This window comes from Myxocyprinus asiaticus, chromosome 20, assembly GCF_019703515.2.
Source record: "Myxocyprinus asiaticus isolate MX2 ecotype Aquarium Trade chromosome 20, UBuf_Myxa_2, whole genome shotgun sequence".
NCBI classification, from domain to species: Eukaryota; Metazoa; Chordata; class Actinopteri; order Cypriniformes; family Catostomidae; genus Myxocyprinus; species Myxocyprinus asiaticus.
The window spans coordinates 32,690,997-32,718,693 of NC_059363.1; the positions used below are offsets into that span (position 1 = coordinate 32,690,997).

Consider the following 27,697-nt stretch of genomic DNA (forward strand, 5'->3'; position numbering starts at 1 on the left):
AGCACTAAACATCTCTTTTTACGTTACGCATAAGAAATAAAGTCATAGGGGTTTAAACAAATAACAGAGAGTAATTAAAGAGATTTTTTTTTTTTTTCATTTTCAGTATTCCTCTACATGAAGTCATATGATTGATTGATTGATTTTTAATCTATTTAACTTTTAATAAATTTGTATCTATTGACAGTGCTATCATTAATTAGGAAAGACTGCACAAAGATGGCATGATTTTAAAGGGGCTCAGTGTTGATCTCTGTAAGATTCATAGGGCAGTGAAGGTGACATGGTAATGCATATAATGCAGTGGAATATTATTTATGTTATAGCAGCTCTAGAGTGGTTAATATAAACAGAAAATGCACCTGTCAGATATTGTACATTTTATATTTTGTAAAACTGGCCTCTAGTGAAACTAGGACATGAATTATTCATTCATACACTGCTTAATAGAAACCGTATTTTGAGATGATGCATCCCGATAAATGCATAATGATGAAATACTTATACCAGTGAGAAGTATATCTGATTGTATCGCAATATCGATTTTTCACCACATTCCTTTTATGAAGTATAATAAACTGAGTATCTCTTTAGGATTATATATTAGAGCGATCCGTCTCTTGTTACCTTATAGGCCCTCTGTTGAAGAGTGGAGCTACTGTTTTGCCAACAAGCTGTCTGAGAGAGAGTTGTGGGATAGTACCGTCCTTGGCAGGGACAAACACACAATAGTAGGATCTTGGGGGTGTGTTTCTGTTCTCCACATATGGCCTTTTGGTGGAACAGCCTGTTTGTGTACAGCTCCACATGCTCTGGTCCAGTAATTTCCCTCAACAGGTTTTGCTTCAACTTTTAAGTGGCGACCCAACAGTCCAAAAATTGTTTATTAGTGGTGTAAATATTTGCACTGACAACGATTCGATTGCATTCGTTTCTTTACCTAACAATTACGATGCATTGTGAAATCTGAAATTTGGTCATGATTACATTATTTTAGATAGATAGGAAAAAAAGATTCAAAGATTTTACTGAACGTTCTTAATTTAGACTGTATAGACATGCACCAGACTTGAGCACTTAGGGTGTGTTCACACTTGTAGTTCGGTTCTCTTGGTCCTCTTGGTCCAGACCAAAAAAGAAAATGATACATTTAGTCCTGGTTCGCTTAGCGTTCACACTGGCATTTTTAACGCCGAACCTAACGATACAAAACCAAAGGCATCAGGAAAAAGTCACAACCTGATTGGACAGCTTTTATGACATATATTTTTTGACAGAACTTGCCAAACATCCAAAACAATGCTGGCTGCTGGGCGAAATGCGCTCGTTATATTTATATATGTATATATGGTGGTTTTTTTTACCAGCTGAGAACAAACGAAGAGTTAATAAAATGTATAAAGGAGTCAAAACAGCACCAGGAATTCCTCCGTTGCACACACAAAATTAAATTAATTAAAAAACAAATGAAGATATGCTGCAAGGATGGCTGACAACGGTTCTGATGCCTGTACCGAACTGTAATGGGCAACATAGCTCCTATGATGAGAAGAACCAGGTATGCTTGAGGTCAGTATTAGGCAAATTACTTCCTGTTTTTGGTCCATGTTGCGTTCATATATCAATCGAACCGCACCGGAGTTTGTCTGGAAACGGACCGAGACCCACTTTTCAGGCGGTCTCGGTCCGCTTGTTTGGTGCGCACCAAGGTTCGGATGGCAACGTTCACACTTGTTCAAATGAACCGCACTAACAGAGCAATTACACCAGAGTTCGTTTTAATTGAACCAAACCTGCCAAGTGTGAACACACCCTTAGTCACATATGTATTTTGAACCAAGGAGGTTTGGCTTATGTGTGGCTGCATAAAAAAACAGAAAAATAATACTAATGTTACATACAATATAGATCTGGTATGAATAAAGGATAACATAAAGCAACATAGTGATATAATGTGAACACACACACAAACAGACGGTATGTAAACCATGGAATAAGCATTATAGATATTTAGGCCTAAATTGACATATTATTGAATAAAGTATAAGTTAGTGTTAATTACATTTTATGGGTAAGAATAAAACATTTCTCAATATAGATATTCATATTGACAATTTATGTTAATCAGTTGATTAAATGGAAGTATTTGACAAAAAGCTTGTCACATCTTATATTACACCGTATGCTCACGTGACCCCGCGTCCACATGCGTGGACATTATATTTTGGCTTTGCTATTCGCAACACATAAATTAAATTAAACCGACTGAATACTGTTCACAACACTCTAGTATAGAATGTCATTTAAGGGTTAAACTTCTGGCGTGTCACGTGGCACAACAGCATGGCGTTGATTTCCGTGAAGAGCTTCTATGGGCACAGAGCCAACAAAAGTGCCTCTGGTAAGAAACCTAAGTTTTTTTCATTGAAACCTTTTTGGTTGTGAAGGGTAGTGTCTGTAGTTTCGTTTGATATGGCGCTTTAAAAAAGTCATTTTTCATGCGCCAGTGCGCTGATAAATATGATGTCCACATACATTGATTTTAGGACATTATTCCCTCAAAAATTTAGTAAATATGTATGGGACATTTCGCTTCCTTTTTAATATAAATGTTGTTGTATTTTATTTTATTGTGACTACAATACGGTTCTATTCATTAACATTAGTAAATGCATTACTATATATTTACTGTGTATTTTCACTTTAAGAATCAATGGGTTCATCCAATAGCTGAGAAAATTTGCTTTCAGGGGCTTTGAAGTTTGGATGAAAATGAGGTGCATTTCTATCTGTTCTGAGACCAGTGCAGACAGATGGCACACTGGAGGTCAAGTCATTCACTAAATAGGGAGTAAGGTTGAATCCTATAGCTTGCTAAGTGCATTCACTCCTAACATCCGATCAAAAGTTCAGTTTCAGGCTGCAGATGATGTTTGGCAGACATGGGACAATGGTAATCAGTATTTAGATTCAGAATTTTATAATGCTAAGTTTTATTTTAACATGGTTGGCAGTGATTTGATGATGCTGGCCATTACGTTTAATAATAATTATTTATTCAGCTTTATAGAAAATCAGCTGTAATGTCTATAACGTCTCAAAAACATGAATAACCAACACTCCTGGACACATAATAAACTATTTGATGAAAAAAATCTGACTTTCTACAGCTTGGTGGTATTATTTAAAATTTCACAACTTAGTCCCACTGTCCATATATGTGGACACCAATTTTTAGGAAAACTATTTACTCTAGAATTGTTTTTTTTTTTTTGTTTTTTTTTTTTTTTTTTTTAATTTGTTATATTTTTTTATTGTTTATTAGGTGCTACTTGTTATAAATCAATAAGGGAAATGGAAAATGCACACATCAGTCACGCTCTGGTCTCAGGTTAAATGTTTTATTTTATTTGGAAACTCCCTATAAATGTATAAAATGCATCTTAAAATTCAGGGGGCAAATATTGCTTAGTTTATAATAATAATAATAATAATAATAATAATAATAATACGTTAATAATAATAAGATCATTTCTGATCTTGTTCTAATGTAAACAAACATCTTAAAATATTATATTGCCATGAACTGTGATCTGCCCAACAATAGAAAAATTATTAACATAATCATTGGCTGAATAGGATAATTTTGTTAATGCATAAACGACATTTAGATTTGTGATTTAACGCTTACACATGGAACAAACACTGAGCTGGAATTTGTATTAGTGTTTGCCATATTACCAAGTGGGAGATTAATTTACGCCAAAATACTGTATTATTGTTTGAAATTTGATTGGGCAAACAGTTTTAAGTCAGAAATTTGCATTATATTTGCATTTAGCATTGTTTTTTCCATGCTGAACAGGACCGTCTAATTGATAATCACTACTCTAGATACTGACGCCCAACCACTCAGGGGAAGACCTTTACTGGAAAACAAAGTGGGAGAGGGAAAAAAACAACCCAACTAAATATACTGTACAACCACTTTGGAGAGTCATCTGAGTTTAAACATTCAGTTACTCTTTAACCATACAAGGAAATAGATTATGTCCCTGTGGCTCTTAGCCATATTGTACTTCACTTTTGTGCAATTTAAGTGTTTTCATGCCAATCAGTTTTAAACATTCCCACTCACCACGTTTAATCACCAAGTAAACAGCACATTTTATGCCATTTTTGTGGATGTTTATGGGCAAATAAGTACCGTACACCCTGAAAGCAAATTGAAAGATTTCTTCTCTTTAGGGTTCCAATTATCTTGGAAAACCTGGAAGCATCAGATAATTTTAAATTGTGTTTCCAGGACAAAAATTAGTAAAACAAAAAAAAAATACGTTTTTCTAGTTAAGCTCTCCTCAGAATTATATAATCAGTTAGGTATTGCTTTTGTGTACAGTAAAACTTGTTGCAAGCCATTGTGTTGTTCAATTTGTGAGAAAATTGGTCGAGTCATTTTTTAAATAAATCTGCCAAAATGCTTTACAGTTCGGTCTGAATGATTCAGTAGTGAATCAAAATACTTTTTAAAAGTCCTTATCTAGTAATCCCAAATGACTGGAAAGGTCATGGAAATTCATTGATCAAAAAAGCGTGGGCACCCTGCCTTTAAGTGGATAAAGTAATGGTGTATCATTTTAAAAGAAAATAATAAAAAAAGGTCAATTACATGGTATAATTTTATAAAAAACTTGTGAAATTTCAAGAAAATAGATTGGGATCAATTTTGAGACTCGGTCTAAGAAACTGCTGAGAAAATGCACAAAAGTAGATGCCAAAAGGAAACTTCAAAAACATTTTATTTTTTATTTTTAGAAAGCATTTCGCAGGAAGTAACTAAGGACGGTTCCATGATTAAACTGTAGTGGCTTGTAAACAAACCTTTAATAATAGGCCTAATATTTGGACATTTGTTAGCACAAACGTTTGATGTGAAATCATCCGAATGCATTTGAATAGACAACACGTGCATGCAGGTGTACTTATGTGTGACAGTGTTTTGTTTTTTTGTCCTTAATATTAAATGTGAAATATGACCTTTTCACCATTCCCTTTCTCCTTAGCTTGACCTGAGTCAGCCGTTGGAGGAGCAAGGTCCTCTGGACGTCATCATTCACAAGCTCACAGATCTGATCTTGGAAGCAGACCAGAATGACACCCAGTCCCAGCTGCTGGTGCAGAGTGTGCAGGTGAGAACCGTACACTTGCCTTGACTGAGCATGTGTTCTGCAGGACAGGCTGCGGTCTTAAAGGAAAAGTTCACTCAAAAATAACTGTTTTGTCATAATTTACTTAAGTCACCCTCATGTTTTTCTCAAAACCACATAACTTTCTTATGCAGAAGACAAAAGAGAAGTTTGAATGAATACCACAAACCGTCTTTAATTTACAATGGCAATGGATGGTGCCTCACTTTAAAGCTTAAAAAGGACCCAAAAGTATCATAATCGTTGTCCATGCGACTTCTGTGGCATATTCCAAGTCTTCTGAAGACGTACAGTAGGTTTTGGTCAGAAACAACCCTCAATTTAAGTCATTTTCCAGTGAAAATCGTGACAGCCATTGCAGAGGTAGAGCGATATATCGGTTTTACCGATTAATCGGTTATTGGTAAAAATCAATGCCGATAGTTACAGATAGTTTTTTTGATAGTTTGAATCAGATTCACTTTCTCAGCGAATCATCCGTCAGTGAACTCACAACTGGGAGTGCAGACATTTCAAAATAAGAGTCCCATGTCTATTTCGGACTTCTTTATAATTAAAAGTCACGTATTGTATACCAGTTTTTTTGGAGAATTCTCAATTGCTTCTGCCTCTTTATGTAATCTCAGACTGACACAATGTTCAGTGGGGGGCATTGTGGGGGCCAGGACATCTGTTTCAGGGCTCTCTGTTCTTCTAATCTTTTCTATTCAAAAGTAATGTTTGGGAGTCTAACATTTATATTTCCTATTGACACACTAAAGCTGAAGATATAAATAACCATCTTAAGACAAATGCTTTTGTGAAACATCTTATGTGCCTAAGCCTTTTGCACAGTACTATAATATGTGTGTATATATATATATATATATATGTGTGTGTATATATATATATATATGTGCACAACTTACAAAAGGCGCAAACATTCATTGATGCTCAAAAAGACGACACATTACTATATGCATACTATACTTTCTGTAAATAACTGTAATGTAGATTCTGGAGAGCAGTATTAAATAAAATAATATTTTATCTCTTATATTTGTATAAATTATGAAAGGGGTGTGAACATTTAAGACAAAATGGAATGCAAACTTATCTTCTCAACTATATACTGTATACTGTTTATTAAACCACTGTTAAAATACTGAATGTGTTATCAACTGTCTTCCTTTTCTTCGGCTTTCTATCTTGTTTGTTTTTTATTTGGAATGCCCAATTCCCAATGCAATCTAAATCCTCATGGTGGCATAGTGACTCGCCTCAATCCGGGTGGCAGAGGACGAATCTCAGTTGCCTCCGCGTCTGAGACAGTCAATCCGCGCATCTTATCACGTGGCTTGCTGAGCGCATTACCGCAGAGACCTAGCACATGTGGAGGCTCACGATATTCTCCACGGCATCACGCACAACTCACCACGCGCCCCACCAAGAGCGAGAACCACATTATAGTGACCACGAGGAGGTTAACCCAACGTGACTCTACCCACCCTAGCAACCGGGCCAATTGGTTGCTTAGGAAGCCTGACTGGAGTCACTCAGCATGCCCTGGATTCGAACTTGCGACTCCAGGTATGGTAGTCAGCGTCTTTACTTGCTGAGCTTCCCAGGCCGTCTTTCTATCTTTTTCTATCTTGTTCCTGAACAGCAATCTACATCGAGGAAATCTGTGATTTGGCGCCTGAAAACAGCCATTTGGCTCCTTAGTTTCAGTTTAGGAGCCAATGGCTCCTAAGTCATTTTGTTTTTTTTCTGGAGCCCTGCATTACACTGCATCTGAAATTTTCATTTTGGACTCTTGTAGTCTCTGTGTCTGTGCCCGTAATAATAAGGAAAGACATAAGACGTTTTTTTAACATTCCATAAATTGATTTTAAAAATGATCGGCCGATTAATCGGTTATCGGCCTATTCCACCACCTTAGTTATCATATCGACAATATTCTACTATTGGTCCACCTCTAATCTGTTGCACATTCATGAGTGCATGAATGAAGCTTGTTCACATTAGCTCTTGTTGTTTAGCGTTTTATTTAATTTTTGTTTACATTGCAATGCACATTATAGTTGCAGTGCAAATTCTAGCAATTTATTTTATTTCAGTTAACAAAGGATTTTTGCAATGCTAGTTTTATGTACATTATCATTAATTATAATATTGCACAAAGGTTTACATTGCTATTTCAATTCAGAGTTCCATCCTGCAATGTTTTTTTTTTTTTTTTTTTTGCCTTTGTACGAAATGTCACCTGCAATACTCACCTCTAAATGTGTAAGCATGCAGGATGTCTTGCAGCTGAGCCACTTAATGTTCTTAAAGCTCTCTGCTAAGACCAGCTCTCCCTAAGCAAGTTCTTATTGTATGTTACATAGATTTGCGTAAGAACAGAGAATGAATGATCCAAATACTGCATTATAGGTCATTCTAAACCCTGTCAAAAAAAATGAGATGCTCTTTATGTCTGTTTGCTTGTGTTGTGTAACGTTTTTTTTTTTTTTTTTTGTCTGTAAAGTTGGAGCAGACAGGATGTGTGTTTTTGAACATTCCTCCTGATAGTTGTCATGATACAAAAATGCTGGTAGTCCATACCAATAATAGTAAAAATTTACAGTGTTCGATGTCAGATGTGATACAAAAGCAAAAAACATGAGAAAAGAATGGATATCCTCAAATTCAGTCAAATGATCTCATGTGATTTGAGAGGTTTGATGGAATGGGGATGGTTGAAGGAGCACAGAGTGAGAGAGTGAGCTGTTGGTTATGTAAAAGAAGCAACCTCGCAGCCGTTGAGTCAGTGTGACGTAACAGAGGCTGGCTGCATGTATACACGTGCCTTTATTTGTGGCACATCTATACCTGTGTGCAGGTTCATGCATGTTGGAAAACTGTCTTCTCATAACACCAACAAATATTGTTTGTATTTGCACAATACAGTACCTTCATGCTTTCAAATAGTTGTGTTAGTCATGCTGTTTTAACGTTTACCCTAAATATCTCCTCCACACTGCCATTGTCTGACCTTTTTCCACTGGTCTTGCAGGATTATATTGACGCACACCCAGAGACCATCATTCTGGACCCACTTCCAGCCATCAGAACTCTGCTAGACCGCTGCAAGTCTTACCAGCTGGTCCATCATATTGAGGACTGCATGAGAGGTACTGTCACCCAGCACCCGCTTCTCCTGGTTCTTATAATCTCTTAATCTATTTTTGGGTTGTCAAGCGTTAAATGCATTAAATGTGGGTTCACAGTTACATCACACTTCTGCAGTGCATTGGCAAACAGGAGGAGCGTCATTGTTTTGGCAATTGACCCTTCGCTAAGCTCCCGCTTGGTTACGGTCGCTCGCTCTGACAAGCTCTGCAAAACGCTCCATAGGAATGAATGGGAGATTGCCGTGAACTGCGTGGGTTTTGGCAAAATATTCTCATAAACAGAATGGATAATATTAATGTGTGCTGGAATGAAGAGTGACGTAAAGCATATGTATATGAAATTTTTTTGTAAAAGAAATTAAATTACACAGTAATTGAAAACCATGGTGACTGTGCATCAGAATTGAGGCAAACGATCATCACAGTTACATAAAAAGAGAAAAGCGTCACTTGAAAGCGATTACAAACCTCATAACATTAGTGCAAGTGAAAAGAACTGCTTATAACGTCTTATAACACACTCATTTTGCTGCTGTGAACTCTTTATTTACTCTCACCTTTACTAAGACCTGAATCAATATGTACATAAATTAAGTTGTTTTTTTGCTTTAATTTACCTTGGAGCAAATGTAGGTGTTCTCCATGATGTTATAGATGTTCGGTTAGGAATGAGGGATGACACAGTTTAATCCATAGCATGCTCTTGGTGAGATTTATTTAAAGATTTTTAAAAAGAGAGAAAAAAAAACAAAACACTGCATGTATCCTCTCTAGGTACCTCGTCTATTACAAGTGACCCAGCAACAACGGGGTTTTTTTTTTTTTTTTTTTTTTTTTTTTATCATTTCGATAAAATCCCGCTTAAAACTACTCAAACACATTACTCCCGTAGGCAGGTGCTTGTCAGAGTAATGGTGGTGGGGCAATAGTTGCTAAGATAGTATCGGTCAGAAATACTTTTAAGGCAGGGCTTAGCGAAGAGTCCATTTGGTGACTCTAGTGGCACAGAAATTACATACTTCACCTGTAATTAACATGCCATGGCACTAGAAATGGGAATCAAAGGAATTTCATAATTCCTCTTAATGGTGCCTTACCAGTTCCGTTAATGATTCTTTTAGTAATTTTGAAGAGTAATATTTGGAAAAAAGAAATGCAATTTTAATCTGATATACTGCCACCAGTAGCCTGTTACCAAAAGATGACACGTATATATATTATATATACATACACACAAATATACACACATGTGCGCCATAATCAAAGCTAAAGGTGTTATTGACGATGGGAGAGTCGAACCACTCCGTAGTCTTCTCCAGCACATCCCAAAGACTTCAGTGAGGTAAAGGTCAGGACTCTGTGGTGTTCAATTCATGTGTGAAAATGATTCCTCATGCTCCCTGAACCACACTTTCACAATTTGATCCCGATGAATCTTGGCATTGTCGTCCTGGAATATGCCTGTTCCGTCAGGGAAGAAAAAATCCGTTGATGGGATAACCTGGTCATTCAGACTTCATTTTATTGCCGCATAACTTTGCTGAGCCTAGACCTGACCAATTGAAGCAACCCCAGATCATTATTTAAGTCCAAACGGCGACTTTTTTTTTTTTGGCCAGGCAGTGTGTGTGTGTGTGTGTGTGTGTGTGTGTGTGTGTGTGTGTGTGTGTGTGTATATGTATGTGTGTGTGTAATATATATATATATATATATATATATATTATACTCACACACCAACCTTGACAGGTGCCATTGTAATGAGATAAATGTTATTCACTTCACCTGTCAGTGATTTTAATGTTGTGGCTGATCAGTGTGTGTGTGTGTGTGTGTGTGTGTGTGTATATATATATATATATATATATATATATATACAGGTGCATCTCAATAAATTAGAATGTCGTGGAAAAGTTCATTTATTTCAGTAATTCAACTCAAATTGTGAAACTCGTGTATTAAATAAATTCAATGCACACAGACTGAAGTAGTTTAAGTCTTTGGTTCTTTTAATTGTGATGATTTTGGCTCACATTTAACAAAAACCCACCAATTCACCATCTCAAAAAATTAGAATATTTTGACATGCCAATCAGCTAATCAACTCAAAACACCTGCAAAGGTTTCCTGAGCCTTCAAAATGGTCTCTCAGTTTGTTTCACTAGGCTACACAATCATGGGGAAGACTGCTGAGCTGACAGTTGTCCAGAAGACAATCATTGACACCCTTCACAAGGAGGGTAAGCCACAAACATTCATTGCCAAAGAAGCTGGCTGTTCACAGAGTGCTGTATCCAAGCATGTTAACAGAAAGTTGAGTGGAAGGAAAAAGTGTGGAAGAAAAAGATGCACAACCAACCGAGAGAACCGCAGCCTTATGAGGATTGTCAAGCAAAATCGATTCAAGAATTTGGGTGAACTTCACAAGGAATGGACTGAGGCTGGGGTTAAGGCATCAACACAGACATGTCAAGGAATTTGGCTACAGTTGTCGTATTCCTCTTGTTAAGCCACTCCTGAACCACAGACAACATCAGAGGCGTCTTACCTGGGCTAAGGAGAAGAAGAACTGGACTGTTGCCCAGTGTTCCAAAGTCCTCTTTTCAGATGAGAGCAAGTTTTGTATTTCATTTGGAAACCAAGGTCCTAGAGTCTGGAGGAAGGGTGGAGAAGCTCATAGCCCAAGTTGCTTGAAGTCCAGTGTTAAGTTTCCACAGTCTGTGATGATTTGGGGTGAAATGTCATCTGCTGGTGTTGGTCCATTGTGTTTTTGAAAACCAAAGTCACTGCACCCGTTTACCAAGACATTTTGGAGCACTTCATGCTTCCTTCTGCTGACCAGCTTTTTAAAGATGCTGATTTCATTTTCCAGCAGGATTTGGCACCTGCCCACACTGCCAAAAGCACCAAAAGTTGGTTAAATGACCATGGTGTTGGTGTGCTTGACTGGCCAGCAAACTCACCAGACCTGAACCCCATAGAGAATCTATGGGGTATTGTCAAGAGGAAAATGAGAAAAAAGAGACAAGGCCACTGTCAAAGAAACCTGGGCTTCCATACCACCTCAGCAGTGCCACAAACTGATCACCTCCATGCCACGCCGAATTGAGGCAGTAATTAAAGCAAAAGGAGCCCCTACCAAGTATTGAGTACATATACAGTAAATGAACATACTTTCCAGAAGGCCAACAATTCACTAAAAATGTTTTTTTTATTGGTCTTATGATGTATTCTAATTTTTTGAGATAGTGAATTGGTGGGTTTTTGTTAAATGTGAGCCAAAATCATCACAATTAAAAGAACCAAAGACTTAAACTACTTCAGTCTGTGTGCATTGAATTGATTTAATACACGAGTTTCACAATTTGAGTTGAATTACTGAAATAAATGAACTTTTCCACGACATTCTAATTTATTGAGATGCACCTGTATATGTATATGTATATATATATATATATATATATATATATGTATATATATATATATGTATATATATATATATTACAGTTGTGCTCAAATGTTTGCATACCCTGGCAGAAATTGTGGCATTGATTTTGAAAATATGACTGATCATGCAATAAAACTGTCTTTTATATAAGGATAGTGATCATATGAAGCCATTTATTATCACATAGTTGTTTGGCTCCTTTTTAAATCATAATGATAACAGAAATCACCCAAACGGACCTGATCAAAAGTTTACATACATTGAATGTTTGGCCTTGTTACAGACACACAAGGTGACACACACAGGTTTAAATGGCAATTAAAAGTTAATTTCCCACACCTGTGGCTTTTTAAATTGCAATTAGTGTCTGTGTATAAATAGTCAATGAGTTTGTTAGCTCTCACGTGTATGCACTGAGCAGGCTAGATACTGAGCCATGGGGAGCAGAAAAGATCTGTCAAAAGACCTGCGTAACAAGGTAATAGAAATTTATAAAGATGGAAAAGGATATAAAAAGATATCCAAAGTCTTGAAAATGTCAGTCAGTACTGTTCAATCACTTATTAAGAAGTGGAAAATTCAGGGATCTCTTGATACCAAGCCAAGGTTAGGTAGACCAAGAAAGATTTCAGCCACAACTGCCAGAAGAATTGTTCGGGATACAAAGAAAAACCCACAGGTAACCTCAGGAGAAATACAGGCTGCTCTGGAAAAAGACGGTGTGGTTGTTTCAAGGAGCACAATACGACAATACTTGAACAAAAATGAGCTGCATGGTCGAGTTGCCAGAAAGAAGCCTTTACTGCGCCAATGCCAGAAAAAAGCCCAGTTACAATATGCCCGACAACACCTTGACATGCCTCACAGCTTTTGTAATTTGGAGTGACGAGACCAAAATAGAGCTTTATGGTCACAACCATAAGCGCTATGTTTGGAGAGGGGTCAACAGTTATTGTGCTCCTTGAAACAACCACACCGTCTTTTTCCAGAGCAGCCTGTATTTCTCCTGAGGTTACCTGTGGGTTTTTCTTTGTATCCCGAACAATTCTTCTGGCAGTTGTGGCTGAAATCTTTCTTGGTCTACCTGACCTTGGCTTGGTATCAAGAGATCCCTGAATTTTCCACTTCTTAATAAGTGATTGAACAGTACTGACTGACATTTTCAAGACTTTGGATATCTTTTTATATCCTTTTCCATCTTTATAAATTTCTATTACCTTGTTACGCAGGTCTTTTGACAGATCTTTTCTGCTCCCCATGGCTCAGTATCTAGCCTGCTCAGTGCATACACGTGAGAGCTAACAAACTCATTGACTATTTATACACAGACACTAATTGCAATTTAAAAAGCCACAGGTGTGGGAAATTAACTTTTAATTGCCATTTAAACCTGTGTGTGTCACCTTGTGTGTCTGTAACAAGGCCAAACATTCAATGTATGTAAACTTTTGATCAGGTCCGTTTGGGTGATTTCTGTTATCATTATGATTTAAAAAGGAGCCAAACAACTATGTGATAATAAATGGCTTCATATGATCACTATCCTTATATAAAAGACAGTTTTATTGCATGATCAGTCATATTTTCAAAATCAATGCCACAATTTCTGACAGGGTACGCAAACTTTTGAGCACAACTGTGTGTGTGTGTGTGTGTGTGTGTGTGTGTGTATGTATGTATGTGTGTGTGTGTATATATATATATATATATATATATATATATATATATATATATATATATATATATATATATATATATATATATATATATATGTGTGTATATATATATATATATATATATATATATATATATATATATATAAAACAAACATTTTCATTTTACTCAAACACATACCTATAAATAGTAAATCCACACAATACTGTGCAAAAGTTTTAGGCACTTGGGAAAAATGTTGCATAGTGAGGATGTCTTCAAAAATAATGGCATAAATAGTTTTCATTTATCAATTAACAAAGTCGTACAAAGTCCAGTAAACATAAAAAAGCTAAATCAATATTCGGTGTGACCACCTTTGCCTTCAAAACAGCACCAATTCTCCTAGGTACACCTGGACACAGTTTTTCTTGGTTGTTGGCAGATAGGATGTTCCTAGCTTCTTGGAGAATTCACCAGTTCTTCTATCTATTTATGCTGTCTCAATTGCTTTTGTCTCTTTATGTAATCTCAAACAGACACGATGTTCAGTGGGGGGGCACTATGGGGGCCATGACATCTGTTGCAGGGCTCCCTGTTCTTCTATTCTAATCTTTTCTATTTGCAAAAGTAATGTTTGGGAGTCTAACATTTATATTTCCTATTGACACACTAAAGCTGAAGATATAAATAACCATCTTAAGACAAATGCTTTTGTGAAACATCTTATGTGCCTAAGACTTTTGCACAGTACTGTATATATTATGGAACCGGTTCTCGGTTTCCAGCCTAGATTGCACAGTGGTTAGCCTTATTGCTCTTGCTGGAACTGCAGGTTTGAGTCTTCATCCCATTCCTCCTTTCTCTGTCCATCCAATAATATACTGTGACTGCAGTTACCTCTAGTTACCCCTCATCTCTGAAAGAGCAGAAACAATTAAAACTATTAATAATAATGAATTACCTGCCTCCCCCTTACAAATAACTAAATATTAATTATAACATATTAAAGCATTTTATTCACATTATTATATAAAATAAAAATAAAAAATTAAATATGGGAGGAGGCCCCAGGGATGACCCAGAATACACTGGAAGGATTATATCTCTTTGCTGGCCTGGGAACACCTTGGGATCCCCCAGGATGAGCTGGAGAATGTGGCTGGGGAAAAGGACGTATGGGCTGCTAAACAGATGGTGATGGTAATATGGAATATGTGCTGATAGTGGGACATCCTTAAATATTTTAAGTATTCATATTACTGCTACCACAACCCTCTCCATTCACAGCAAGCATTTGATTGTGCCCTGTGCAGGCACATAAGTTTATGACTAAATTTGTCTTTGTGGGCATTGTGTGTGTCCGGGTGCTATCGAACCAGACTTGACAGATGGTTATGTAACAAAATCATCTGTAAGCCCCCAGTCTGTATCTCTCCTCTACTCTTGTTCTGATATCAGAGCCTCCCACTCTTTGAAAAGAAAACATGAAGGAAACATGCAGCCTGTTCATTAAGAATACTGCAATGCAAATTAAATTGATACAATCTGCCTACATTTTTGAACAACGCCATTGCTTGCTGCCACCAACACAACTTCCAAATAACACTCTGGCCATCTGTCACCCTCATCCTTTCGGGCGGACACAGCCCCACATCCCTCTCTTTAACATTGAGCATGTCTGACAGTGGTTACCATAGCAACACATGGCAGCCGGTCAAGATTACGGGTTCCACTCTTACTGGATGATAGTTTGAGTATGGCTTTAATTAACATTTATGAGCTCTCTTCCAAAACCTAGTGAGCTGCCTTGTTATCTACTGCCTACATAGGGAGCTGCCTTCTAAGTCAGCATCCTGACTGAAATGGAACCTTATGTTTGACAGATTAGTCAGCATCTCTGCACGGCACACAAACTGCACTCCTCCCACGTTGGAGCAAGAGGGATTCTTGGCTCATTGAGTTTAATGTTAGCATATTGCTAAGCTAATCCCTTGAAAAAATCCCCAAAAATCTGGAGTTGCCACAAACCTGCTTTAAACTTGTCGCAAATTAACCACTCATTAATTTTCACATGCAAATGAGCTTTGCTGCAAACTCTTCGTTGTCGAAGACTGCTTGCTGCAGGTTCACCACTACCGGTGAAGAGCTGGAAACTTATGGCAAACATTTGCGGCGAATAACAAGCTCATTTACATGTGAAAATAATGAGTGCCGAATTTGCGGCAAGTTTGCCAGAACTCTAGATTTTTTGTAAGGGATGGTACGGAACACACACTTTTTTTTTTTTTTTTTTTTAATTAGATTGATTAATTAGCATCTTGGAAATTGTAAGAGTAGTATGATAGCATGCTCTGCAAAACATTATGTATGCTTGTAGGTAGGGGTGGGTGATATAAACTAAAAATTGTATCAAAACATTCTTGAAATTTTTGGTAGATGATGCATATGCTTATTTTTATGGAAAGTGATTAAACAAAAAGGCCTTTTTATTTATTTGAAACAACAAAGTAAAACCTCTAATTTATCAATAAATAACTATTTTATATATCCCGCTGTAAATTACTAATTTATTCATTGCTTCTCTCTCTGTGTTTGCAGCAGAGTATATGCTAATATGAAATGTGACTGTGTCAGCAATCGTTTTTCTCATCTTCTTTCAGAAGTCTAAAAGTTTTAACAAACTTGCCACAAATTTCTCACTTAATATTTTCACATGCAAATGAACTTGCGATTTGCCGCAAATGTTTTCCAGATGTTTGCAGCTCTTCAACGGTAGTTGTGAACCTGCAGCAAACCTTTGGTGACAGTGAAGAGTTTGCCGCAAAGCTCATTTGCGTGTGATTATAATGAGTGTCGAATTTGCAGAATTCGCGATTTTTGTAAGGGGGAAACAAAGGTTGCATTAACCGGAAATTTTATGTCCTTTACCAAATTTTTAAAAATTTTAAAACTTTTATATAAATCATTTACAAAAACTGCATGTTTTATTCACTTTCACTCAAATCATGAATTTAATGGCTGATTATGACTTTATAAATACTTATTTTTCTCTCTATTACTCAGACCCTGCTATTTTATGATACTGACACACATTTACTCGACACATCTTTTGAAAAACGATACATTTTAATGCTTGTATTACAGACCCATGTACATACTGTATATACACTTATTCCAACATGAATAGCTTGTGTGGTAGCTCATCTGATAGGGCGTTGGATTTAGAGTCGGAGGACCGCGGTTCAAGTCCAGCCATAAACTCAAGCTGACTCTTGACATGACAGAGTCATTGAAGCGGCATTAAATTATGTGGTTTGTTCAGAAAATGTGATTTATTTATTTATTTATTTATTTATTTTTTCATTTTGCTTCATGCATTTCAAAACACTAATGAGATGTCTTTTTTCACATCTCATTTATATTTTAAAACACTATTGGTTGGGTTCGAGCAAAAGTTTTACTTTAGGGAGGTATGTTTTAAAAACATCCATCTAAAATTCACCTCAAAACCTCATCCGAATATGACACCATTTTACTCGCTTTTGGCGCCCCCAACTGGACATTTCACTGGAAACCTGCAGCCAAATGTGTTATACAGCACATTAATTTTGAATTGCAAAAATGTTGTCATGTTCACGTAATTCCATGGGATCAGGCTGATTGGAAAGCAAATTCCCTTCCATGCAACATTCAGAATAACTGCAATAGAAACTATATTCACAAATCTCTGCCAGGTTAACACATTTCTACCGGTATATCGATTTGACAGGTATATTACCCACCTCTACTTGTAGGTAGTATTTGAGTGGCTTCCAACCAGTTTTCACCCGTGCACAGAAGTCGCCACCAAAGTGATGTTTTGTTGAACACTCTTCATCTTCTGTGTTGACTGTTTCTTAATGAGACCCTTAGCAATGCAATTATTGCCACTTTTATTGTCCACTGTCATCTGTATGCACATCCTGAAGGGCTTCACCTAAACACTGTCCTCCTCCAGCTAATGTTCTGCTTGTGGAGACAAAGCAGGGCCAGAGCAGAATTTACACTTCTAAAATACTTTCCCTCCATTCTGTTTATGTAATTTACGCACAGGACACCATTTGTTTGTGCAGGAGAATTCAGAACGTTTCGGGCTATAAAAGGCAAAGATTCACACCTTTATTTTGTCTGGAGCCGAATCCACTCTGTTTATGTGGTATACATGTTTATGGTTTTACGATAGACACTTTATGTTCCAAAGAACTGTTTATTGCAACGTGAATTGGAAAACTGCCACACACATGAAAGGTGCAGATTTCGAAATAAATATACTAGGGAAAAAGATTGGGGGAAAAAAAAACATTAGTGCAATAAGGTCAACAAAAAGGACAAAAGCTTAGATCTTAAAAGACCCTTTATGAAACCAGAATTGTGGTTTTTAGGCCATATTTTAGCTTTGAGGATACATTTTTAGAAGATATTTACGCATTTAAAAATTACAGTGATTCTCTTTTGGAAACTATGAACAAAAATATTGATGACTTCTTGCACTACACAGATTTTTGTATATGAGGTGTTGCTCATTTCTCCTCTGGAAAATTTGGTCTGTCACCTCAGAAATTTTGTTTAGACTTTATTAGATTTTTTTCTCTCTACTGAAATTTCTCACTGAAAGCCTGTAAAGCTGACAGCTAGTAGGTTTTAGCCTGTTTGCTGTAACAAAGTGCTGAATGGATAGAGGAAGAGACTAATGTGATATTAGACCTCCCGTCGGTGCTGTTCTGCAGGATCAGGGCCAAAGCACCATAGCAATGCTTTATAAACGTGTTCTAAACATTCCATAAACGTCTTGGCTGGCTCCGACAGGTCTGCAGGACTGTTTAGACAGAGCCCAAGATTGATTCTGGACCCTTACATGGCCAAAAACCTGAGCATCACTCAGCGTTTGTACCTGCTCATGAAGATCTCGCATTACTCTTTCCCTTTTATTTACACAATCTCTCTCGGCCAAATGAAATGGAATCTCTATTTCCAACAATAAGTCATGTATTAGTGGCCATCAAGTACACAAACCTTGTAGCTGTTTTATGTCGCTTTATTGAAGCCTTGTGCAAATGCTGCTTGTAGAGCTATCCCTGCTTTGTCGTTTACTCACCCTTTCTTCTGCTGAACACAAATGAAGATTTTTAGAAAAATATCTCAGCTCTGTAGGTCCATACATTTCAAGTGAATGATGGCCAGAACTTTGAGGCCCCAAAAGGCACATAAAGGCAGTATAAAAGTAATCAATACAACTTCAGTGGATAAATCCATGTGTGAAATGATAGGTGTGGGTGAGAAACAGAATAATATTGAAGTCCTTTTCTACTATAAATCTCTACCTTTTACCAGCTTTGACCAGTAGGTGGCGATATGCACAAATAATAAAAGCAAAAGAGGAATGTGGAAGTGAAAGTGGAGATTTATTGTTAAAAAAAAGGGCTTAAATATCGATCTGTTTCTCACCCACAGCTATCATATCGCTTCTGAAGACATGGATTTAACCACTGGAGTCGTATGGATTACTTTTATGCTGCCTTTATATGCTTTTAGGAGCTTCAAATGTCTGGCCACTATTCACTTGCATTGGATATTCTTCCGAAAACCTTTGTTTGTGTTCTGCAGAAGAAAGTAAGTCATACACATCTGAAACAGCATGAGGGTGAATAAATGATGAGAGAATTTTTATTTTGGGGGGAAACTATTCCTTTAACCTGTAACATTCCTTTAAATGTAAAAACATCAGGAACCCATACAAATGTTAAGCTCTAACTGAAGCTCAACATCATAGTATTGTAAGCGTGGATGGTCAGTGTGGTCAAAATGTTTAGAACATTTTGTAGGAGGTCAGTTGTACTACTAAACGTCTGTCTGTCTTAGACAGTCCCATTGGGGGATTGTCAGTGCCCTTATGTTGCTGTCTTTCATAAAACAGCTTATGTAAGCTTCCTCTGGAATATGAGAACAAAGGTCTAGCAGCTGAATAAATGGACTAGGTCTGATAAGAAACTAGCACTGCTCACTCCGTTTCAACAATACAGGATATTTCAATAGCGATACCATCATTTGCCAACTCAAAAAGCAGCTAGATAAAACAAGAAGTAAATGGCCAGCTTGCTTTTTTTGTTGGCTAACAAGAAGCCACAGGCTGGACATTGACCTATCAGTATTGTTCCTGCTTTTGATTGAGTCAGTCTTTGCATCGGGTAGATATAGATATATCCGGGGATATAGGGATCAGTGACCAATAAGTTCAGTAGTCTGCAAAAATGTTTTTTTCACCTTTGCTCGCTGTTCTATGCTCGTGCACATACGTCTTCAAATAATGTGTGGGAAAATAAAATAAAAATAAAATATTGCACTTTGCAAAAGTGGACTGAACTGAAACTATAAATGTCCTCTAACATACAAAAGAAAACTCAAAATAACAGAAAAAATATTTTATTTTTTGTATTTATAACCAGTGTTGGATTATTTGATTGGATTAATCTAAGCATAATTTTAGAACCACCCAGTTGGACAGGAAGTGGCCATCTAATTGAAGTGTAAAACAACCAACCTCAGTTCGCTTGTTGCATTTTTTAATTATTAAGTATTGTGTTGTCAGAGCTCTGTCAGTATAACTGGTAGTATGTAAGCTTTCTGCACACTGCAGTTGGTAATACCTTAGCTGTTGCCTAGATTTTGCTGACAAAAGTACTGTTGGTTGGTTGAATGATGATCAAATAAACAAACACAAAAATATTCATATTTATGAAGTTTGGGAACTGCATCATATTATAGTAAATACAGTAAACATTGTATATCAATATATTTTATTTATCTACGTTCCTTTCCTTTTAATTTTGTTGGATGTTGGTAATTTACAAGTTCCGCTTTCACTTGTTCCCGCTGGAGATTTAATGATGGGAACGCCGCATGTTTGCGGAGTCAAAAGGTGCTACTGTTAATGCAGTTTGTTCGGAAGTCATTTAATAAAGATTCTTTAAGTATACCTCATCTGTATCCTGCATTATTATTAAGATACATATGCCCGGGGAAGACTGAGATGCCGCCACCGTGGACAAAATAAAGACCACTTCACCAGGACGTGCTGGTTTCCCTAAATGCGCTCGGCGCACGTAAGGAAACAGATCCGAACTTGGAGCACATCTGTTTCTCTGAGCACGAGATGGAGTTGTGGAGCACAGAACACCTATGAAAGCACTGAATTAATCACAGTACAGACAGGACACAGCAGAGCAATACACTTTGAGGCTTGCAGAACAAGCGGACCATTTATTTATTTAAGGTCATATCATGATTTCGATTTTATTTCGATTAATTGTGGAGCCTTACTCCTAAATCAAACTGTACCTCAACCTCAGTAGCAGCAAATGTGAATCTTGTCTGAAGACAAGAATTTGCAGATCAAAATATAGTTACACAGTAATGTACAGTATTTTAATGTTAGTACATACAGTAGTAGTTAAAGACCCCTAATATAAAGTGTGACCGAACTGACTACAGCTATGTTGAAATTAAAAATCAAAATGCAACATGAAATCTAAAGAAAACAATTGACCGTTTCACCATGCCCTTTCTTTCTTTTAGCAGTGAAAAGCAACTCATCAGCACTTTCAGTACACGACACACAGGCGGTTTAACATGACCGTGATCATATCTCAAAGCTGTGTCATCAGCCTGTTGAGGCTTCACTCTTCAGCTCATTTCCTGTGCTATGCTATCAAAATCTCCCAAAACATGTCTAATCTTCCCAGATAACAGCAGTAATACTGACGTCTGGCTGAGAAGCTTCATCCTTGACAAAGACATGCATGTGAGTTAATGGATTGATGGGTCACCCGTAGAGCATATTTTAAAGGCAACACCAACTATCTACAAGGTGTATAACTAGGTAAACTTTCTAAAGAAAATGTGAGTGGTGCTTGTACATGGTTGGTGGTGTTGGTGGTTGCTAGGGCATTGCTAAGCAGTTGCTAAAGTGTTGGAGTGGTTTTTAGCATGTTGCATGGGTGTTGTGGGTGATTGCTAGGTTGTTGCTGACTTGCCCCAAATTTAAACAACCTACCCCAATATCTGATGTATTTATCCCTAGAGCTGGCTTTGTCCCTTTTTCAAAATAAGTTTGCCCATTTATCTTCCAGCAGGTGAAATTGCAAGTCTGATGTCTTCTCCATAAGACAAAAATTGGAAACCTTAAATGCGTATACCTGCTAGGATTTTACCTGCTAGGATTGTTTAGGAGTACACTAGCATATAGATGACCTCAGAGCTAACACACCTGGGCAAACAGCCACAATTTTGATTTAGTGGGGCTTAAAACTTAGTGTAAAATATTCTCTTTCAGATATTAGCCCAGTACGCATCTCTATTTTGATGATTCGTCTGTGCACTGTAATGTACTTCCATTTCCACCTCCACGCTTTTGTTCCATCAGTCTCTCTGTTTGCTCATCAGAGCAATACCCTGGACAGTGAGAGTACAGTATTTTCAAACAAAGCGTTGAACCCGTGGGTCAAATTGCTGTCTTTCTATTGACTGGCTTGCTGCATAATGCAGAGTGTGTCAGCGCTCAGTGCCTTGTGTTCACTGTTCTTCACTCGCTAAAGTAAATAGGGAAGTAAAGGCAAGCAGAGGGGAACTGATGACAGAAGACCTTTCACAAGAGAGGACTCGGAGTAGTTTTGTGAGGTTCACTGCAGGTAACATCCACTCTTCCCATATAACATCATGGCTTTGAATGTGTACATGCATCTGGCAGCTCTTATTAGTGGAACCGAATCCCTTTTGGTGTACTCAATGTTTAATATCCTCTTAGCAAACTTCACTGGCCTCACCTTACTAGTTCTGTCTGTTTTAAATTGTGTGTGCCTCTCTTTCCAAATTAAAATAGCATAGCTGGTAACCAGAAGATTGATTGTTTTGGATGTGGTGGGCTGGCTTCTTGACTAGCTTAAACAAGAGTTTTTCACCAGAAAGACCATGTTGATTGACCAGCTTCAAGCCATTTGTACACTAGAACAGCACTGCTCAACGTACACTCAGCTCTCGAACCATTTTCTTTTTTGTGTGTGTGCGTGTGTGGCCAATGTGATATCGTCATCATTGCGACCACAACTGCAATACAAAGATGCCTTCTCATCATGTTAATATATAGCGATATTGTAGTAAGTAATGTGCAACGGTAGAAGTTTCTCAACTGGTAGAGATTCTACACCCAATTTTAAAAAATCTGATGCGAAGCTAAAAGCAATAGTCAGCTTTCCAAACTCTCGCAGACAGCAGCTTTCAATGTAGACGACTTCGTTAATTATAATTGAAGTAATTTAGCTTCAACTCTGCTTGTGTCTGGTGTAAATGTTGTAAGAAAGTTGTTTATGCTTGCCAAAAACACCGGCACAACTAGTTATAATTCAACTGATGTTTACGTCACAGGTGTGCGTTCATTGGCAATTTAAAAGGGCTTTAAACATGGCTTTTCTAGTCACATTTATAGCGTATTACTTTTTTGGTTTTTACTCAAGTGTGATGTAATGTGAAGTTGCTTTTGCACTGAGGCCAGACTTACCATTCATTTGTCATAAAAAATCATATCTTTTGGTTTACGTCCTTCAAGTTCCAAATAAAACAAGAAAATAATCAAATTAAACAAGGTAACTTTCATTTGTAATGGATTTATTCCCTGGATTATCAAAAATTGGCATTACTGGATGGTGTTGAATTTCCTGCAAATATGATATAAAACTACACATACAGGTACTTTAATATGAGATTTTGGTTAAACCGCATACCACAGTCTTACATGCTTCATTAATAGGGCTGGGTATTATAATAGATTTCCCGATTCTATTCTGATTCACAAGCTCTTGATTCGATTTCGAATCGATGTTGATTCATATGGGTATATTTCAGTTATAATGTTCACTTTGCTTACATATGAAATAAATTCTGTCCCAGATAATGCTGTTAATTATAAAGGGAACTTCTAACTAGGTACATTACAAAAAATATATACATTTAACGAATTATATTTTATTCGTTTTTCATAATTTTGGTCACATTTTAGCTTTTTAAAAATGAATAAGTCGATGTACAGTATTCCATCAACAAATATGATATTATATTTCATACAGGGCCGCCGAACCTTTTGTCCTGTGCCCGGGCTTGAGGGGGAGCCCTGCCGGACTGGAGGGAGGGGGCCCTCAGAAAGTCTGTTCCATATTGTAGAGTGCATCTAAACACGTTCAGTGAGAGATGCAGATATAAACATGGAGACAGTGCACAACAGTGGGCAGCGTACGTTGATGGAAGAGCTGTCCGCATTTACACACATTTACCAGTCAGTGGCTTATCACAGACATTTGCAAATGCAAGGGATTTCCTCTCATTGTAGTAGAGGGTTAAGATAGAGTAAAAGATTGATCTTGGGATTTAAGAATCTATATCGAGATGGTTCATATGAAGATCCAGTCCTATTTTAATTACTATACAACTTAGGAGTGCAGCCCTTAAAGCTAAAGGGACCCTGCTTTGTGGCCCCTGAGCTTTTTAGAGTCAAGTAGCCCTTTAGCAGAGAAAGCTTTGAAGGACAGGTATGAGTAATATGCGTTTTGAGGGTGTGGAAAGAGCCTTGTCATTATGAAACCAAGCGTTAATACAGCAAATTGGATTTCCAACATTTTGGTTGCATGTTGGAGCACCACTTTTGCAAAGTCTTTTGTCTTTCCTTTACATCCTTAAAATCAATGAATTCACAGCATTCTTTTAAGTAGTGTAACCTCTAGTGTGTAGGCTTTCTCACCAGCTAAGTTTTGAATGGAAATTAGCCCAGCAATCCCACTAGCCCAGCACCAGGACTAGCTTGGAAATGTATTCCTTCTTATCGATCTGGTCTTTACAGAAAGGCTTACCAACCTCTTCATGTCTCTCTTGCAGATGAGAGGATCTGTTCTCCTCCGTTTATGGTGCTGAACAGTGAGTGTGGTCCAGACACAGTGCAGCAGATCCAGCAACACGGTCTTACATTCCCTTTCAGTAAGTTCCACCCTTTCCATTCTGCAACTGGAAGTGATATTTTTTACTAAGGTGGATTTTCCCTGGAGTTCCCTTTAATATCTGTCCCGATCACATTTACATGCACTAAAGAAAACTGTTTATTCCAGGATTTTTGCAGAATGCGGCATTCTGAATTAACGTCATGTAAACGTCATGTAAACGAGAACGCTGATATCCTTGCGGCGTTTATGCGTAATCGCCATCCACTTGCAAGATATTGCAAGATACAGCTAAGATATTTTTCTGTTTTTCTTCAAATATGTTCTGGTGAAGAAAAAGTCATACACACCTGGGTTATCATGAGGATAAATAATAAGTAAATAATGAGAGAATTTTCATTTTTGGGTGAACTATCCCTTTAATGTGGTCATGTAAACACATAATTGTTACAGGTTTTTGAGGAGTGCGCTTGTACGTAAACAGACCAGAAAGCATAGGATGGAGCCCAATAACAAGTCAACACAGCGAAAAGAATTCAACATTTCAGAGAGTACAGTGGGAAAAGCACATACACTATAAAATATACCCATTTATATACACCAATGTAAATATTGACTGTCACTCACATTTGCGTCTATGAGCTCGTACATTGTGGGAAGTTTGACGTAAGAGGGAAACTCCACTGCAGGTCGTGTTGGAAAGTGAAGGAAACAAATACTGCAACAACTCTGGAATATCTGGAAGTGATGAAACAGAGACTTAAATAGCGAAGTCTTCCTCAGATCTCATGTCTTTTATTTACACAAGCGTCGCTGGGAAATTACGTTGCTGTGGAAAAAGTATGTATACCGGAGTAAAGAGAGAGCCGCTAACACAGTGCATGTAAACGCATACACCGATTTTAAGTAATAAGCAGCTTTCTGGGGTCCATGTAAATGTAGTCACTATGCTGTAAATCACTTTATTCACTTTAAATGGTCATAAGACTATGAAACACATTTGCTGTGCTTTCAGCTCTTTGGCTCGAAACATAATCAATTCAAGTACATGAACACAAACACTTCTGGTTATTTCATGCATTGTTGCCTCCCTGAAAAGTGTCAGAGGGTAATTCATAACACAATGCAAGTATTGCATCACATTCTCTACATTGCTGTAAGGGGTGCTATATATCAGGAATTTGCATATACTGTCTTCCTCTACGTCCAGAAACAGTTTAAAGAAAATCTTACTGAGCAAGTTAGATCTTTTAAGTGTTTACATCTGTTTATAGCTATGTTTACAACTAGCTTCCTGAATAACGCATCCGGTTTTAACAGTTTGAAGGTTTGCATCTGCATTCACGTATTTACTCAAGTATTTTTCTGGCCTTAATGTCCTTTACTAAACACCTGTTATGCTGCATTGCACAGTAATGTTTTTGAATTTTATTAAAGGGTTGCCTTATTAACTGGATATATTCATCCACTACCTTATATAGTATGTTTTTCTTTTACTCTCATCCTGTGCAGTTTGCAAAACACGGGTTGCTCATGGAACTAACTCACATGAGGTAAGACACTTTTCTAACTCTATTTCTGTCAGATGTGACCAAAGAGGTTATGAAACACTAGAACACACACAAGTACTGTTTCAAAACTTAGTGAGCTGCCTTGCTATCTATAGATGAAATTACCGTGACGTCACAACGCAGGCAACCGTGCTTCCAGGTTCTTTGAGCAGCAGATTTCAATGGTGAATGTGGGCAGCGCCGTAGTTATAATAACCTTTTGAATGTTCGATTATATTAATAAAAGGAATATGTGGAGGTTCTTAATGAACTATTTGCAAAACCAGCCTTAATTTGGTTAAACATGCCTGTATGATTATGTCAGACATGAATCAGGTTGATGAGTACACATCCTCACGCTTTACACACTTCTAAAGCCTAACAAAAGTGGCATATAAAAATGAAAACTACCATCAGACATGCAATATGCATCTTTACTACTAAAATTATTGGACTACATACTTTAAATAATAATATTTACTTCATAATGAATATTCAAAGCTAATGACGGCTGGTTTCGATTGATCAAGTTACTTAGTCAAAATGAACGCAAAGATATAATATTATGTTTTATTCACATATAAACAGTATGCGCTGCGGTGTAGATGGGGTCTTGTTCATCCCTTTAGATCTTACATGGCTGTCTTGTTCATATAAGATCATCGTCATATCTGTCACAGTGATTGCACTTTAGAAATGAAAACAGATGTTTGTTTTAAGTTTTTGCACTTCCTTCATGAAAAGTTCAAATCTACCAACAGGGGGGCCTGGGAAGCTCAGCGAGTATTGATGCTGACTACCACCCCTGGAGTCGCGAGTTCGAATCCAGGGTGTGCTGAGTGACTCCAGCAAGGTCTCCTAGGCAACCAAATTGGCCCGGTTGTTAGGGAGGGTAGAGTCAAATGGAGTAACCTCATCGTGGTCGCGATTAGTGGTTCTCGCTCTCAATGGGGCGCGTGGTAAGTTGTGCGTGTATCGCAGAGGGTAGCATGAGCCTCCACATGCTGCGAGTCTCCGCGGTGTTATGCATAGCGAGCCACGTGATAAGATGCACGGATTGACTGTCTTAGAAGCGGAGGCAACTGAGTTTTGTCCCCCACCACCCGGATTGAGGTGAGTAACCACGCCACCACGAGGACCTTCTAAGTAGTGGGAATTGGGCATTCCAAATTGGGGAGAAAAGGGGATAAAATAATAAAAAAAAATAAAAATAAACTCTACCAACAGAAGCTGCGGGTTAAGTGAGTGTTATTTGAGCAGCTGTGATAACATCAACAGTAATCTTTGAAATATCATAAATTGTGCCAAATCTTGAGTTTGTCCTGATCCTCGATCATTATGGAAATTTGAGTGACGCGCCTGTGTGAAGCCAAAAGAACCCGGGAGTGCCGCCGACTAGTGTTTGTTTGTATATTCATTGCCTAAAAATTGGTTTGTATAGTAACTGCATTTTAGCTTTGTAGAGCAATTTGAACTTATTAGGTCATGCGAAATGACATGCTTTAATAACAGGAAAATCTGTGATTCTCACAAAACCTGACAAGAAAATGTCCTGGTCCTATTTTACTCCTTAATCAAAAGAAAAAAGAAATAATATTTTGCATATAGAGAATCAAGCCTGTTTTTAGGGCCATTAAGATTTTTTTTTACATAAGTTTAATCAATTATA

The 27,697-nt window shown here is 37.4% G+C and overlaps 1 protein-coding gene across 3 annotated transcripts in view; it reads left to right on the plus strand.

Moving 5' to 3' along the window:
• Window positions 1-27,697, plus strand: part of LOC127411334 (inositol-tetrakisphosphate 1-kinase-like) — an 86,510-nt gene that overhangs the window by 46,491 nt on the left and 12,322 nt on the right. For 2 of the 3 annotated variants that reach the window (XM_051646847.1, XM_051646849.1), the window contains 4 exons: window positions 5,064-5,189; window positions 8,245-8,362; window positions 24,420-24,518; window positions 25,991-26,031. In XM_051646847.1, coding sequence (XP_051502807.1) covers window positions 5,064-5,189; window positions 8,245-8,362; window positions 24,420-24,518; window positions 25,991-26,031 — 384 coding nt within the window. Of the gene's footprint in view, window positions 1-5,063; window positions 5,190-8,244; window positions 8,363-22,113; window positions 22,187-24,419; window positions 24,519-25,990; window positions 26,032-27,697 lie in introns of those variants that run through there. The other variant, XM_051646848.1, reaches the window with a different exon arrangement.